Here is a 17,908-nt window from a genome sequence, read left to right on the forward strand (position 1 = left end):
GCAAGATGCCTTTTGGGAGTTTTTTGTGCATTCTCAGAGCCTTCTTCTTTCAGTATGAGTGTATTTGTGTGCATTTGTGTGAGTTGAAGTTTGAGAGAGTTTCTTGTCAGTAGGAATTTTTTGGCACTTTTCCCACATGGCAGGGATGGGAAGTGAAAGCTGACAACAAAAAAAGCTCCTCAGCGGCATCCCACAGCAAGCACAGGCGTTTGGCGCTACCATGACATTTGTTTGAGTTTGAGTGTTTGAGTGTGCATGTGGTAAATATGGTGATACTCACTGCCAGGTAAAGCATGGTGTACATGGCGAAAGATGCATGGCCCGAGAAGAAGGACTTTCTGTTTGAAAAGAGCAGAAGGGAATTATTACAGATCAAATGTCATAATCTCACAAATCATTAAACCGCTGCACTGCTTTATTGTCTGCATGATGTTATATTAAGCAATCACAAGCATGCATGTTATTCTAAGAAATTCCTTTATATTTCCATAAAACAAACTATGTGATTATTCAGAAAAAAAGAAAAACATCCAACATTTGCACTTGAAATGCTGTAACCTTAACTAATCATACACTATAGCTCTGTTCCAAAATCTAGTGAGCCTCCTACCTAGGCAGTATCACTAGATAGGGCTGTTCTAAATACCAAATGCTGTGTTCCATTCTGAAGTGCCCTAAGTGTGGAGTACTATTTGTTTCATGCACATAAAATGTTACAAATAAGTCAGTTGTGAAGATCCATTTTTGTTAGGATGCTGCCTATGTAGGTTGTATACAGCAAGACAGCTCAGTCTCCATAGTATTTATAGTAGACAAATAGTACCCGGATGACCTACCACTTCCGACAAGATTCTGAAGTGCTCATCTGATTGACACATGAGTTGTGTATTGCAATGAAGCGACACAACTGACGCTGGTAGGTCACATGATAATGAAAACATGAAAGATATAGTACATCTGGATTATCTTCATACGCCATCCTCTCAGAACTGGTTCTGTGTACAACTGTTGGCGCAAGCTAGATTAAAATGATTATTACGTTTTGAATATAGATATTTTTCTTACAAAAGCGCATCAATTCATTACAGGAGGCCTTTGTTCATCCCCCGGAGCTGTGTGAGGCACTTTTTATTATGAATGGATGCACTTTATTTCACTTCTTTTGGACTGATGCACTGCAGCGCCTGCTGACTGCCATTAAACAGCTTGGAAGATCAAATAAAGTTTTTAATATAACTCCGATTGGATTCATCTGAAAGAAGAAAGTCATATACACATAGGATGCCTTGAGGGTGAGTAATTTATGGGTTAATTTTCCTTTTTTGGTGAACTAACCCATTAATTCAGCTCAAACCATGGTGGCCACCATCAGTCCAAGAATGCCATGGTCCTGCCGAGTTTCCAACCCTAATCAAACACACCTGATCCAGCTAATCAGGGTGTTCAGGGTTACTTGATAATTACAGCAAGGTGTGTTGGAGCATGGTTGCAACTCAAGTCTGCAGAAAGGTAGCTCGACAGGAGCAGGTTTGGAGACTTTTGAAATAGAACATACTTTTTTTAATGATCAGTGAAGAAGTATCAACTAAGTATGCAAATTTTGTACACAGCCTAGGTTTTGGAACAGAGCTAATCTCATCAATGTGCCTCCCATAAAACCCCTTGTACTCCACTTACCTGGCTTCCTCCACTATCTTGAACTCATTCTTGCAGACATCATCTGAGATGTAGGTTCCAGGTACACAGTTGAGTGAAGCATAGGTCACATTGCACGCCGACAGGAAGTGGGGACGGAGACGGCCCACACTTAGCTTTGCCATGTTGGTCAAGGATTGCCCCACGCAGCAGCCAAACAGGAAGCTGCCCAGCTCCTTGTACAGACAGGACACATAGAGGTTGCGCACAAATGCCCGTGAGTGCACACCTCTGAATCGTACCCGGCAACACTCTCCAACAGCAATCTGAGACATATAGGGGACACTGCTAAGGTTACAGTCATGCAACATTGAATTAAATACTACAAGGCTCACAAAGCCTTGAATAATTCACAGCACCTCACACACATTCTCTCTTACACACAATGAAAATCTTGTTCAATAGCAAGGAAGATGAAAAAAGTAAATCAATATCCTTCAGTAACAGGAGAACCGTGGGCTAATACTACTGTGAACAGGAAGTCTCATAAAAGGCTAGTTCACCCAAAAATGAAAATTCTGTCATCAGTTACCACTCACCCTCATGTTGTTTGAAATCCATACGACTTTCTTCCTTTCAGGAAGCATCAAAGGTCAATTTAAATGTACTGGTCACTCTTTTCCATGCAATTACAAAGAAAAGATAGCTTGAAAGCTTTACATAAAACACCATAGAAGTAGTTCACACACATTATATTTCTAATTTTCAGATAGTTTTGTGTGGGAAACAGAAAAATTAAGTTGTTGTCCACTGAATCTTGATATCCAGCCTTGCTCTCCTTAGTGTCTTCATAAAAGTTCATGAGAAAACCCTAAATAAAACCATCTAAATCAGGTATTCAGGGTCTTCAGATTCCAGGCAAATATGTTGGAGCTAAACTCTACAGCTCACTGGCCCTCTAGGAGAAGGACTGGATGCTCTGTTTTAAATTGATCAGTTGAAGTAGACAAAACCAATGTAAATTATTTATTCACAAATTGGACTGGTTCTTGATTTCCGATCACTGACATAAGGCCATGATGCACCAAGTTGGCCATCTCATTTGTGATGTTATCCGCAGTCCTAGCTCTTTTTGAATGACGAATACAGACTACTGTCACCTGCTGGTATGGAGAGCTATTTCCATTTGATTGGTAAAGAACCATGAACTGGGATTCAATCTTGGGTCTCCTGAAGTGCAATTGCACCTACATGTCGAAGCTCTGCCCATAAGGCTATTGGCTCCAACAATGGTTAACAACTTACTGGTGATACCTTAAATTTTAGTATATTTTTCACACAAGGTTGTCTTATATGCTACTGTATGTTCTGAAGTCTTCTGTAGGATTGAGTGCAGTTCTGAAGAGGTGCATTGACCACTTTTATCATATTTTAATGTTGCACCCATTTTGGTACTTAAAAGACTCTGCAATTTCAATGAAAAGACTGACTACAGAGAAGAAAATAAGTCTGACATGAGGTTGAGTAAATGAAGAAAAGAGTTTACACTGTTGGGTGAGCTATCTCTTTAAAGCCTTTCAATAAGTGATATTTTGCTACAGTATATGTGTGTGTTCTCACCGTAAGTCCTGTAATTATGATGCCCCCGGCTATAAGCATACTGTCAGGAATGGCCTCACTTTCTATGTAAGGGTAAGTGATGCTGGTGTCCCCGCAGAAGAAGCCCCTCTTGTACGCAGTCACCGCTTTGAGCTCACAGGCAAAGAATGGAATGGAGGCTGTCAGGAGAGAGACAGACGGGTTAATGTTTCTGTCGAAACTACCTGGAGGAATGTTTTTCTGTCAGTGTTTCTCTGGCACCACAAGATCAGACACAGATACATCTATAATGCTCTTTTATGTGCAATTAGAATCACAAGTGTGGCTGAGATATTGAAAATGTCACTGTCTTCCTGATGGGAATCGAGATCCAGCCTAAGGAGCAGACATTCCATGCATATCTCTGGCAGAAAGAGTGAAGGAGGGGTGGGGGTTGAAAGAGAATGACAGCACGGATAGATGAGGCATGTGGAGAAGAAAATACCCTAAAGAATACAGGATTGAGGTCAGAGACTATGAGGAGAAAGATGGAAAGTTTCTTGCGAGTTTGGAATGCGGTAATATGGTTCACTTGGAGTGCGTAGGGGATTTTCTCTTTCAGAAAATGCAAACAAATCTATTACACACCTGGATGGTTGCAGGCAGGTGTTGGACTCAAACTAGACTATAGCACAGAAAATAAATAACAGAATAAGTCTACTGTAGCTTGCAGAATACTTATAGAATTAATAGCAGTGTGCAGGACTTATTCTATTGCCTTGTTAAACAATTACTAATTTAAAGATTAATCATTGTGACAGTAGGTCACGGACATGTTTTCCAGAGAAGTAAACCAAATGGTTGTTCCAAATGGTTGGGTGAACTCTCAAGGTATTAATCAGTAATCAAATAGGTAATTTCCAAATCAAAATCAGTTGGGGCTTGGCAGTAAGCGCATGTGCTCCTACACATTGTGTAGTTTGTTATTAATATTACAATTCTGATAATTAGTTTCATTTTATGACCGATAAGCTATAGATGTCAATTATTAGTTTGTTTGTTTTTTTACAGACCTGTAGACCTGTATTTTTACTATTATTATTTAATTTTATTTTGCTTTGTTTGTTGTTTGTTTCATTTTCTCCTTAGTACCAAAATCTGCAAGTCAAATTGATCAGAGTGCACCTGTTTACGTTCTGGGATTCCACTTTTTACGGTTATCCTTCAACATGGGTTGACAAGTTCCCTCCTTGTTACACACACACACACACACACACACACACAAACACACACATACACTAATGCATATAAGCCTTGGTTCAATCAAGGCTTCATCGGGATGATGCACCTGTTTCATAGAAGAGAAATGACATTTTAAGATGAAGAGGTGCTCTTTGATTACTGATAAGTAAGGTGCTTAGCCACAGATTCATGTAATGTAGATAGATAGATAGATAGATAGATAGATAGATAGATAGATAGATAGATAGATAGATAGATAGATAGATAGATAGATAGATAGATAGATAGATATAAATGGGACATTAGCATGTAATTAAATATAAAATAAAAAGTATCAGGTGTTGTAACGAAAGGTATTTAGGAGATTTTATTAACTTGCGCTAATTTGCTAACTTAACTATCTCTTCAAAACCCAAATGATTTCCATTCAAAGACTGTTTTTGATTGACTAGTTTTCTGATGCTTAAAAAAAAAACACAGGCTTTTGGCTGTTTACAGAACCTAGTGTTCTCACATAGGCAGGTGCCATTTCTCAGGACCTCTATTCAACAATATCTGTCAGGAAGTAGGAACATTTAATGTGTCAAACAATCACTTACAGCACCTTTGATGGATAGAGAAGTAGTGGCTGATTATTCATTATATAACGATTACTGGAAATAAATGTGGTGTACACAGTACTGATGTGTAAATATAGATCTGTACTGGGAGTTGAGTATAAATATAGAAGTGATGGGTGATTCAGCTTTTGAGTTCTTGGTTTGTGCTCCCTCACTCTCTTTCTCTTGTTTCCCCCAGGCCCAGGGCCCGTACGGTCCCATGCCCTTGATCCACACAGAGCATGGGACTAATCATTAACCCTCCACTCTCTCACCCAGCTGGAACGAACCCAGCCACAAACACAGCCTCTGCCAGGGACTCTCTCAGTGTACGTGACCACTCGGCTTCTAGGGCAAATGCACATGCTCACACACTGCAGGGGGGCCAAAACAGATCCACAGATGGAAAGAAAGTGCAAAGCAGGTCACCGATGGCTGAAATTTTCCAGCGAGTTCATGTAGACTGATCATGATCGTTCATCCAGAATCATTCACTAATAATTTCGTATTTGTACACACTGGAGAACATTTAGAATACATTATAGCAGGAAAGTAATATGTGCATCATGAATGGTTCCTGAAAGCGTTCATACACAGATTTCACACAAATTTGTGCATACACACTTAGTGAATAAGACCCATTGTGTTAACTAAGGTCTCCCACACACTTCAGTTTATGCTGCATCACCTATTGATTTCAACAAAAATGATGTGCCACAAACACATATAGGAAAGAAATGCAAGGGTTAGCAAAAGTGATGCACCTTGAAGTGACCAAATTTTGACAGTAATTTTGCTGTTGACCAATGAGAATTTCAGACAGGCTGATATAGTTGCTTTCATAAATCCAATTTGCTGTATTCCCACTTGAATTCCAAAATCTCTTTTTACAATTCTTATTGTTCAAACGCCCCATAAGAGCCCTAACAAGCGTATCGGGATGAATGCTTATGAACACTCCCCCTGAGAACACTGATATGCATAATCAGAAGTTAGGACTAAATTTGTACTGTGTACATCGCTGATAGCTGCTTTTCCCAGAATAAGTGGAGGCCAAACAAAGATAAGGTGAGACGCAATATCCTGCACTGCTGAACATGTAGAGGTGAAGAAGACATGCTTTTGATGAGATAGCACTGAGTTACATGTCAGCCAGCCCTTTTAATTGGTGGTGGTGTTTTTTCTCTTCTTCTCAATAAATCAATGCTATTGGTCACCCTTTACGTCCATCTGTCTGTTTTAGAAATCTTTAGCCAATGAAAGGTATTAAAAAGAGCTTGTGACTAAATCTTGTTGAACCCACTCAAACTGTCAGTAAAACCTCATAACTCCACCCCTCTATCTTCACTGGATGAACTGAAGTTCCACAGCAGCTGAACAAACTCTTGCAAGGGTAAATACAGATTTTGTTGTTTAAATAAGTACAGCGTTTTCTTCACGCAGAAACACTATGGCTATAAAGGCTCATGTTTTATGTATTTGTGGTCTGAGACATGTAGAACCGGAGAGAGAGGGCTAGCATTTGCCATCCAGTCATAGCCAATAGCCTACACTTAAATAGCTAATGCATAGAATTTCATATTTTATAAAATTTGATTTTGACCAAATGTATTTTACAACAGGAAAAACTGAGCGCCCATATATATATATATATATAAAAAGTTTTAGCACATGCCCCTCAAAAGGTCTGTGCACTGCACTGATGTCAGCACACCCTGATCACACTTTCACTCGTTCTCACTGTAGCGCATGCTTGACATTTCATCCATGCTTTGGACAGGCCTGTACACTGTTACCCTTCAGGATCCTCACTGGGCTTTGTGTGTAATCGAGATCTCTATCATTAGCTCTGGTCACCATGCAGGATACAGATATGAAGGGCTGGTGACCAAGCTCCTGTTCACCAGGCTTTTAAACAGAGGTCTAGTGTACCTACAGATCCTATAAGGCAGAATATTTTATATATATATAAGATGATACTCCTTCAGAGCATTTTAACTTCAGATTTATTCTTTAAACAGTTACTGGTTACAGGCCATTCTTGAGGTAAGTCAGGGGTGGGAAAAAATCTATCAGCCTGGGATTTATTACAAATTACTGCCTGCTGTATTAAACTCAAGAGATGGCACTCATTTTTTATCTATTAATTTATTATAAATGTAATTCATATATGTCATAAAAAAACAAGCCTCTTTAAAAGATTATTGAACAGAAAACTTCATGAAGTAGTTTGACAGTCATTTGTTGTGTCTTGAAAAATTAAATATTTTGATAAAACTGCTACAACTGCTTATATATATATATATATATATATATATATATATATATATATATATATATAAAAATCCACCAAATCAGTCACATGTTTCAACCAATATGCAGAAATAATAAATTATATAATAGAGTGACCTTTATGACCTTGCAGACCCTTGTGACTATTTGTCAATATCAATAAATCTAATAATTTTAGGCGCGGTTAATTCAGTTTGTGAAATGTCATGTGGTGTGACCCTCAAAAACCTAATTATATTTATGAATGAATACAATGATATTTGTACACAATACTTATTAGCTTGAGAAAAAATAAATATATATATATATATATAATATATATATATATATATATATATATATATATATATATATATATATATATATAAAGAATAATAATATGTGTACATTCACTCAGAGTGTAAGTAAAATAGGTTCCATAATTTTGGTGGTTGGACCCAGTGTTATTTTAGTATCATTGACATGCTATTATACTGTTTATTGATATTTTGAATCAGTTTTTATTTTTATATTTTCCATTTTAATTTTAGTTCATGTTTTAATGATTTTTTTGTGTGTGTGTTTTTAGTAATTTTGTTTTTGTTTTTTAATCTATGTCTATATAGTTTTTTATTAATTTTATTTCAGTTTTAATTAAACTTTTAGTACATGAAGTTAAACTAAATTAAAATGAGAAATGTTGACTTGGCAACTACCCAAAATAAAAAGTTTTTTTATATATATATATATATATATTTACTTTATTTCAGTTAACGTTTATTTAATTTTATTTTAAGTAACAAATACGTTTGTTAATGGTTTTAATTTTAGTTTCAGTTTCAGTTTTAATTAACTATTAACCCTGATTAGATTGTATGATAGTTCCACAAATTTGACATGATGAATCATTATTTAAACATATCTTGAAAATGAATGTTTTTCAAAACCATGAATGATAGCCATATGTTGAAACCAACATGAATGGCTTAAGATTTGTATTTTGTTTTATCATGGACACTAATATGTCATTGGCCCACATATATAATTATATTGCTTAGAGAGTCATAATAAATTAATGTTTATTGTTGTGTGATGAAGACAAATATGTAATGCTATCCGATCAGAGCGTGTCACATTGAAATCCTAAATAATTCTCACATTTTGGTATTCTGGAAATCCCATATGATTGCAATTATTCTGTGTGTTTGCTTGTTTAATTTGACATGTAATGAATGGTACTGCACTGAACATTCATCCCCTACAATATTTGTCTACTAGATGAAGAGCCGATGAGAGGGGCAATCTGAGCTTAGAGCTTGTGCAATCCTGTGAAACTGCTGTGAATCCACGATCGAGTAGTGGACTGCATGTCTGGGGACAACTATGCCACGCTAGTAAGCATTATATCACCAACACCAGAATCTGCCACTGCTTGGATTTCATTTCTTGTACATTTTCTCTAATTAAAATTTTTGTAAATTTTCTTACATCTAAATTTGATTTTGCGAGACACTCTACTAGTCCCAGTGCTTCCTCTGGCCAATTTTACTTTCCGAAAGTTGGCCAGCAACTGTCTGCTTGGCAGGGATGGCAACTGTACCTCTGAACAGCTTCACACTTTCCTGGTTTGCATGTGCTGAGGAACGAGGAGAGGTTAGAAATAATCTTCCAGGTGTGCTAATCCTCTTATTGGTACACACTCACACTTGGGGCGGGTTGGTAAATCAGTGGAGAAACTGCAACCTTAAACTCAGCCTCAGTTGAGCACACTTAATACATGGCAACATCACAGGCCGTGTACACAGTGGTCCATTAGCTCATATCCGCAAAGGAAGCTCCTTATCACCAAGACAGCATACTAGCCAGCGGCTAGCTGCTGTCAGCTGAGCTAATGATTAGGTAGATCAGTCATGCTAAACTGGGGAACACGTACGCACCTTACGCAGACAGGTCAAGGACTGAGAATCAGTCCAACGGCGCCTGGCCTTAAAAGACCCCCTAAAAAGACTGACACACTTTCTGGGGGGTAAGGACGCTTTTTACTTTTTCACGTCATTTGGTGTTAATAGAAGAAATATGGAGATGTGGCTGTATGTGTATTTTTGTCATGAGGTGTAACCATCAGGTTTTCATACCTCAAATTTGATGATTACATGTGAGTGTACACATCTTAATCATTAAGTTAAAAACATACCGAAAATTTGTAACTATTTTTAAATACACATTTCAAGGTAAAGAGTATTTTTTTACAAAGATGGTGCCGATGCTGATGGCGGCCTCCGTGGCATGCTCTGCAGTTGTTTTGTGTTTTTGTTAGTTTGTCCTCTCTTTAGTTTTTTTAATGATGTTGGTTTCACCAGAGACGAATTGCTGGACATTCGTTTCGTTTTTTTCCTGCAATCGGTTTCACCAGAACTATTCTGATGTTTTTGCTGGACATAGTAGTTGGCGGAGCAGCTGCGCTGATCACGCTCTTCAGGACACGCAGATGGGGGAAGAGAGGCTTGTGAAGCTCAGGAAGCGCAGATTTTGAACGCCGTTACCTAGCATCTATTCTGGCGAACCTCTGCTCTCTACCCAACAAAAGCGGATGAACTCCTTCTGCTCTCCCGGACAAATAAGGATTTCTCACACTCTGCTGATCTGTTTCACAGAAACTTGGCTAAACGACACTATTCCAGACAGCGCGCTCCATCTGCCAGGCTTTCAGCTGTTCAGAGTGGACCGCGATGCAGAATATTTCCGCGCAGCGGCGGGACATTTTTACATCACAAGAGGGGTGTACCGATGAAACAGTGTTAAAGAAGATGTGCTGTCCCGATCTAGAAGCCTCTTCATTAACTGAAAGCCGTTCTATTTGCCACGGGAGTTTTTGCTCGTTCATTCTCGTAAGTCTTTACATTCCTCCGCAAGCGCACGTGAGCTCAGCTTTATAGAAACTTGCTGATCAGATCATAGAGACCGAACAACAACACCCGGACTCTGTTTTAATCTTTCTTTGGGACTTTAATAAAGAAAATCTCTCCCGTGAACTGTTAAAATACAGACAGCACAACACATGTTCCACCAGAGACAGTAATATATTGGATCACTGTTACACCACAATAAAGAATGCATATCAGTCTGTTCCACAGGCAGCTTTAGGACTGTCTGATCACTGTTTGGTTCATCTTATACCGACCTACAGGCAGAAACTGAAATCAGCTAAACTTGTATTAAGGACTACAAAAAGATGGACTAATATAGCAGAGCGGGATTTACTAGCTTGTTTTGACCTCACTGATTGGAGTGTATTTGAAGCTGCTTCCACCGATCTGGACGAGCTCACAGAGACTGTAACATCATATATCAGTTTCTATGAAGATATGTGCACTCCTACCAGGACTTATCTAACTTACAACAATGACAAACCATAGTTCACTGCAAAACTCTGACAGCTCCGTCAGGCCAAAGAAGATGCTTACAGGAAGGGAGACAATGTCTTGTATAAACAGGACAAATACACACTGGAAAAGGAGATCAGAGTGGCAAAGAGGAATTATTCTGAAGAAATAAGGACTCAGTTCACTTCCAGCGACTCAGCATCAGTGTGGAAAAGTCTGAAAGAGATCACCAACTACAAGACACCATTCCCCAGCACTGTGGAGAATCAACGACTGGCAGACGATCTGAATGAGTTCTACTACAGGTTTGAAAAAACACCCCACACCCGCCCTGAACACCTCTCCACACAACCATTCACACCATTCACACCTCCTGCAACCCTCCTCTCCTCCACACCTGCACCTCAAAACAGTGAAGACGAGGTGCGCCAGGTCTTCCGGAAGGAAAGAGGTAAAAAAGTACAAGGCCCAGATTGTGTTACACCAGCCTGTCTGAGAACCTGTGCTGACCAGCTGGCCCCCATCTTCACATAGATCTTCAACAGATCACTGGAGCTAAGGACTAAATGACTACAGGCCTGTGGCTCTAACGTCTGTGGTCATGAAGTCTTTTGAAAAACTGGTGCTGGCCCGCCTGAAGGAAATTACTGGACCCTTGCTGGATCCTCTTCAGTTTGCCTTCAGGAAACAGGTCTGTGGACAATGCAGTCAACATGGGACTGCATTAGGTTCTGCAACATCTAGACAGATCAGGGACTGATGTGAGGATTCTGTTTGTGGACTTCAGCTCTGCCTTTAACACTATCATCCCAAACCTCCACCTGCCCAAACTAACTCAGCTCTCCGTATTATCAACAACATGGAGCCCATGCTAAAAACCTCCGTCTGGTCAGTGGAAATCAACAGCTCTCCCCCTGACAGACAGGCAGCAGCTAGAGTCATGAGGCTGGAAAAATCTCTCAGAGGACACATCCATTTACTCAAATAATAATCAGGAATGGAGTGTATAATTGGTGCTTTATCTCCTCAGTGCTGCTCTTCTCCGTGTACACCAACGACTCCACATCTAAGGACCCCTCTGTCAAGCTCCTGAAGTTTGCAGACAACACCACACTAATCGGCCTCATTCAGGACGGTGATGAGTCTGCTTACACACAGGAGGTTAAAGAGCTTACTGTCTAGTGCAGTCTCAACAACATGGAGCTCAACACGCTAAAAACAGTGGAGATGATTGTGGACTTCAGGAGAAACCCCCCTGCTCTCCCCCCACTCACCATCATGGACAGCACTGTGACTACAATGGAGTCATTCAGGTTCCTGGGCACCACAATCTCTCAGGACCTAAAGTGGGACACTCACATTTACTCCATTGTGAAAAAGGCCCAGCAGAGGTCTTCAAGAACTGTACTCATCCAGAGTGAGCAAAAGAGCTAGCAAAATCACTCTGGACCCCTCACATCCAGCACCCTCTCTCTTTGAACTGTTGCCGTCTGGTCGACGCTACAGAGCTCTAAGCACCAGAATGGCCAGACACAGGAACAGTTTTTTCCCCCAGGCAATCCATCTCATGAACACTTGACAATAACTGTGGAACACACAACACTATTTATACACTCATACACTTATTTATCTAACACACATACTTAGTCTACACTTCAAATTTGCACATACTACACCTGTACATACAAAACTGTCTATTGTAATATACCTGCACATACAATTGTCAATTTATATATTGTTATTCCTTATTTACTTGTTCTATTTTTGTTGTTGTTGTTGTTTCTTTTTTTTCTGTGTTTTTGTTCTGTTGCTGTCATTCTGTTGCACTGCGGAAGCTTCTGTCATGAAAACAAATTCCTCATATGTGAAAACATACCTGGCAATAAAGCTCATTCTGATTCTGATTCTGATAATTAATTAATAAATATAATTAGTTTTCACGGGGAGTCACACCACATGACATTTTACAACCTAAACTTATCTTGTCTTGTCATAAAAATGTCAAATAATTTAAAATTGGAAAAGACTTAACTTTTACACACAGTTGCAGGGTCCACTTTTTGACTTTGTTGGTTGCACCACATGACTTTGATTTGGCAGCCAAACGTTTTTCAAGTATTAAAAATAAGCAATTTTGTATAAATATAATTGTATTTTTCTAAAAATAATAATAAAAGTTTGTGCTAAATACAGGGTTCATACAACATCCTTATAGTGCTCGAATTTAGCATTTAGAAATTGAAGGTCTGGAATATTAGGAAATTTGTCTTGTTTTAATGAAAAGTGCTTACAAGTGCTTGAAATTGAATAGGAATATGTGTATGCAATTTGCGTGTATGAGAAACAAATATTCATTTTGGGGGGAATTTTTTTTTTTTTATAATTAAGATATTCCTCGCACACATTGTGCAAATATGCTAAACTGCAAGGAGCTATTTGAAAAACAACCAAGCAGCTTTCTGTTGGTCAACGTGGCAGATTTGCTTGACCTACTTGGACCTGTTGTGAAATCTGCGAGAGGAAATTTTTTGTTCTCATGTAAAATTCCAGGTTTCAAAGACTCATACTGAAATTAAAAATTCTGGAAAAAAATACTTAGAATTCACAGAACAACAGTAAATGCGACAGCATAATTGGAATTACAGTCACACAACACGAATGGTTCAAATCCAGCATAGCATGGGTTTATGATTCAGGGCTCATGCTCCAGATAGAGTCAGAAGAGTTTAATGCTTTACTGTGCAGATAATGTATGTAAAAACATTAATGATCAGTTAGTTTATGAAACAAAACAAGAGTAGGGGTGTAACCACGGTGTCCTGGCCAAAATGCCCCCTTGGCCTTTGTCAACCCCGCGAGAGAAGTCAAGCTGCCCCATGGCCTCATAATAATCCCCAACCACTTGATTGGCTCTGTCTCTCTCTCCTCTCCACCTGTAGCTGGTGTGTGGTGAACGCACTGGCGCCGTTGTCCTGTGGCTGCCGTCGCATCATCCAAGTGGATGCTGCACACTGGTGGTGGTTGAGGAGAGACCCCCCCACATGATTGTAACGTGCTTTGGGTGTACAACAATACACAATAAAGCGCTATATAAATGCATCATTCATTCAAGATAAAATGCATAAATTATTAATTGTCTCCTTGTGCTGTTTTTAATCATCCAGCAACTAAGGATAGACATTGAATTCTCATTAATTTATCATAGTAGTGTGTCATTGGCAATGCAACCAATTACTAACAGTCTCTATAGGAATAATTCATCACACAATACTTTCTGAAAGGTAGGTTATACAGCATAAGTAGTAGAAGTTTATTATTTCAGGAGCCAATTTTTGCGTGTGTGTGTGTAGAATCAATCACGTAAGTACAGTGTGGCAATGTACAAGTTGTATTATTTATTTATATAATAGGAATTAATACATATTATATAGACATTTAACTTACATATATTTTATCCTTAGCATTCTTTTCTCATGTTATATTCTGTTTATATTCTATGAAGCATGAACTTAAAGTGATAGTTCACCCAAAAATTTAAATTGTCATCATTTACTAACCCTCAAGTTGATCCAATCCTGTATGAGTTTCTTTCTTCTGTTGAACACAAAAGATATTTTAAAGAATGTTTATAACCAAACAGCTGACGGTAGCCATTGACTTTCATAGTATATAAAAATACTATGAAAGTCAATGGATACCATCAACGGTTTGGTTACCAGCATTTTTCAAATTATCTTCTTTTGTTAAGAAGATGAAAGAAACTATATAAATGGTTTGGTTGTCAGTGTTTTTCATATTATGTTTTTTTGTTAGGATTATGAAAGAAACTCATACAGGTTTAGAACAGGTAAAAAAAAAAAAAAAAAAAGCATGTTAGCCTGAATGTGTAAGTCGCTTTGGATAAAAGGTCTGCTAAAGCATAAATGATGTAGAAGCATTTTTGGGTGAGTTAGCAGTGGGAAATAGCAAGAGGTATTGCATGCAAGACCTTGGTTTTGGGTATGAACCTTGTCGATGATAAGTCAAAATGAATCAGGTTTTATCGCATGACATTTGTGCCAAAACAGAAATGTTGAGAAGTGCAATCAAGTCATTGCATGTTTGAATTTTTTACCACATTTTTTAATAAAAGCATCAAGAGGTTGTGGGTTCACCTCATCGATGACAGCTCAAAATGAATAGTTTTGCAGAACTGCCAAAACTAAATGAGCTAATGTCACTGAACACGTATCAGGTGTCTGATGTCATTAAAGTTTCCTGTATTAGTGACACGTCTATCGAATTCATTAAAGGAACAAGGCCAGAGGGACTGGTGTGTAAAAACAAAATCTATGCCATTCTGGACTACTGTGTAAAACGCAATGAAACTCTTCCATTAACGCTGAGGGACGATGTCAGGATCAGTGACCCACCCTAGCAGACTCACTTATCTAGAGGACATCGCTAATGGATCCGCACGGTAATGCAATAGCCCATTTCCACCGGTCTCTTTACTCTGCGTTTATAACCTAGACCCAGTCAATGCTATTGATTGAGGTACATTTTACATGCTGTTCCATTAAAGCGCCAGCGTGCCGGTGGAGTTAGTGTATCAACACAAGTCCATTAGCAGATCACATCCAAAAAGCAATGGCCCAGAAATCCTGGAGACAAACACAGCCACGATTCAGTCCTTACTGAGAAACACGCCGCAACCTGGCTTTACCCAAGCCCAGAGCAAACACGCTACACACAGTAGACAAGGGGCATACATGAGTCCAAATGAGTACTCTGAGGTCACTTCAACCACAGCTACAGAGCTTCACAACGAATCTCCAAACCACTGGCTGGCCACACGTAATCTGTCAAGCAGCTGTGAGCAAACTCCAACACCTGGATGGAGGAGAGAATACAGAGGAGATGGATGAAGATCGTGAGAAAGCAGACCAGAAAAGAAAAACAGCACGAACAGCTGCGTGGTATTGCACAATGTGCTCTCGGCCTGGGCCATATTTCAGTCACAAGAGCGAAGGAACAGAACATTATATTCAATCTGTGCCTCGCTCAGAAAGAAAGGATCTGGTTCTAATTTACACTTCTGAGGACCACAACCCAGAATGAGCTCACCGTGAAAGAAAAACAATAAAATAAGAGGGAACAAGAGATGGAGCAACAGCACAGAAGAATTGCGCAAAAAAACATCTGGGGCATATTTCGTTTTTCCCTGTAGCTCGTTTGTGTCGGTAACTGACAGTAAACAAGAAAATGCTATGCACTTTCCGTCAACTTTTTTGTTGTTGCTACAGTCATTTGAGAAGGTTTTTGTGAATTGTTATGAGGTTTCTAGTATTCTGGGTAGTTGTTAGTGTGTTGTACGTGGGCACCAGGATGTTCTGTGTTCAATTCTCTCTTGTGTTTTACTAGCGTGGTCGATTTCTGCAGTCAAGAGTCAAAAGAGTTCAAGTCTGGTCATGAGATATGACTACATTCCCTCCCTGTTTTCACCCATTTTAGCATCTACCAGACAAAAAGACCAACTACTTAGAAAAGCAACGACACATCTCTCTTCATTGAGATGTCATTTGAGATGTCATTAATATAAGTAAAGCACTAAAGTTTATTTATTGGATTTAGGTTGTTGTATGCGAAATAAATAATTTTCTTTTTGTTATATGAAGATCATATAAAGCTGTCATGAAAACTTTTTACCATGCCTTTATCATTTTATTGAATACTTTACAAGTGGTTATTGTTTTGTTTTACCTGTCCCAGACCAACTATTTTGATCTTAAAATATGAATATTCATAATAAAAATAAATATTTTTTTACTCCTGCTTTTATTATAATTTCCATTATGACCAACAATATTGGCCATAATAATGTTTTATTTTTTTTAATTTAATTTTATTTATTTTTATTTTCAAAAATTAGTGTACATGATTACCACAGGCACAACAGTATCAAAGAGTCGAGGACAAATCTAGGTTAGAATCACTAGTGGACAGAAATTTTTTGACTTTGACAAACTTTGATTTGTTAAATTATACAAAAGTATGGAAAATATTGTTTAATTGTGTGTATTTACACTAGTGGTGAAAGTAGCCTTGGCAATATAAAGGTGCTGGCTATTTTATTCCAAAAATATTTAAGATGATATTTCCCAGAATGTCAAACAAACAAAATTTGAGATGCAGAGGAAATTAAATTAATACATTTTATTTTATTAAGAAATTAATACTTTTATACCGAAAGGATGCATTAAATCGATCAGAAGTGACAGTAGACATTTCTAACATTATATACGATTTCTATTTCAAATAAAGGCTATTCTTTTGAACTTTCTAATAATAAGAAATTATTTTCTGAGCATCAAATCAGCATATTAGAATGATTTCTGAAGGATCGTGTGACACTCAATACAGGATAAAAGATGCTGAAAATAAGAGTACCCAACACTGTTGAACTTTGTTACTATGTAAATGAAACAAACTAAAAGGGTTTCAACTGAGTTTACTTTCTAAAAGTCCACAAAGCTGAAAGTGTCCATAGTTGAAAAAACACCCAAATATGAGCAAAAGTAAGTGATGATTGCTTAAGCGAACACTTAAAATTAGCTAAACAGTCTAAAAAGCCCTCGGTGTTTGAGGGGATGGAGAAAAGAAAGAGAAGAATAGTGAGTGTGAGAGATGAGAGAGAGAGAGCAAGAGTTTGCCAGACGGAGGCGATTAGTGGCGGTTCTGGAATGTGAGGTCAGTGAACGAAGCTCAGCTGAGACCTACTTTGTAAACAGGGCCCCTCCTCTTCATAACAACACACACACATACACATCTACACAAACCCCTCATTATGACAATATACACTTATTCCCCCCAAAACTCCACACAAACACCTCATCACCATCATCCATCCATACATACATTATTTAAATGCCTCAAAAAATTATACAAAAAACACCCCGATGACAAAGTTCACCATCAAAATCACCACAACACTGGGGGTCCGCTTACAAAACACGGCTGCAGAAACCAACGGTTCCATATGGACGCATTAGCATGCAGATACACAAACACCTCTCAAAACCACAGCAACCTCAGTGTTAATATTCAACCACACAGATGTCAAGTCCACAAAAACATAGACTAAACTGACTGCACCCCGCATGTTCACATACACGCAAGCGACCCAGACGGCCTTGCACTATACAAACAAAGAGCAGTGGA

General features: G+C 38.5%; 1 protein-coding gene across 1 annotated transcript in view; it reads right to left on the reverse strand.

Annotated features, from left to right (window-relative positions):
- The window catches only part of LOC109113359 (phospholipid phosphatase 3-like), a 33,168-nt gene that overhangs the window by 3,445 nt on the left and 11,815 nt on the right, over nt 1-17,908 (reverse strand). Inside the window, exons 2-4 of the mRNA XM_019126148.2 lie at nt 3,256-3,413; nt 1,678-1,961; nt 281-338 (exon numbers count right to left, since the gene is read on the reverse strand). Coding sequence (XP_018981693.1) covers nt 281-338; nt 1,678-1,961; nt 3,256-3,413 — 500 coding nt within the window. The remainder of the gene's footprint in view (nt 1-280; nt 339-1,677; nt 1,962-3,255; nt 3,414-17,908) is intronic.

Source organism: Cyprinus carpio, chromosome A3 (assembly GCF_018340385.1).
Source record: "Cyprinus carpio isolate SPL01 chromosome A3, ASM1834038v1, whole genome shotgun sequence".
Classification (NCBI taxonomy): domain Eukaryota; kingdom Metazoa; phylum Chordata; class Actinopteri; order Cypriniformes; family Cyprinidae; genus Cyprinus; species Cyprinus carpio.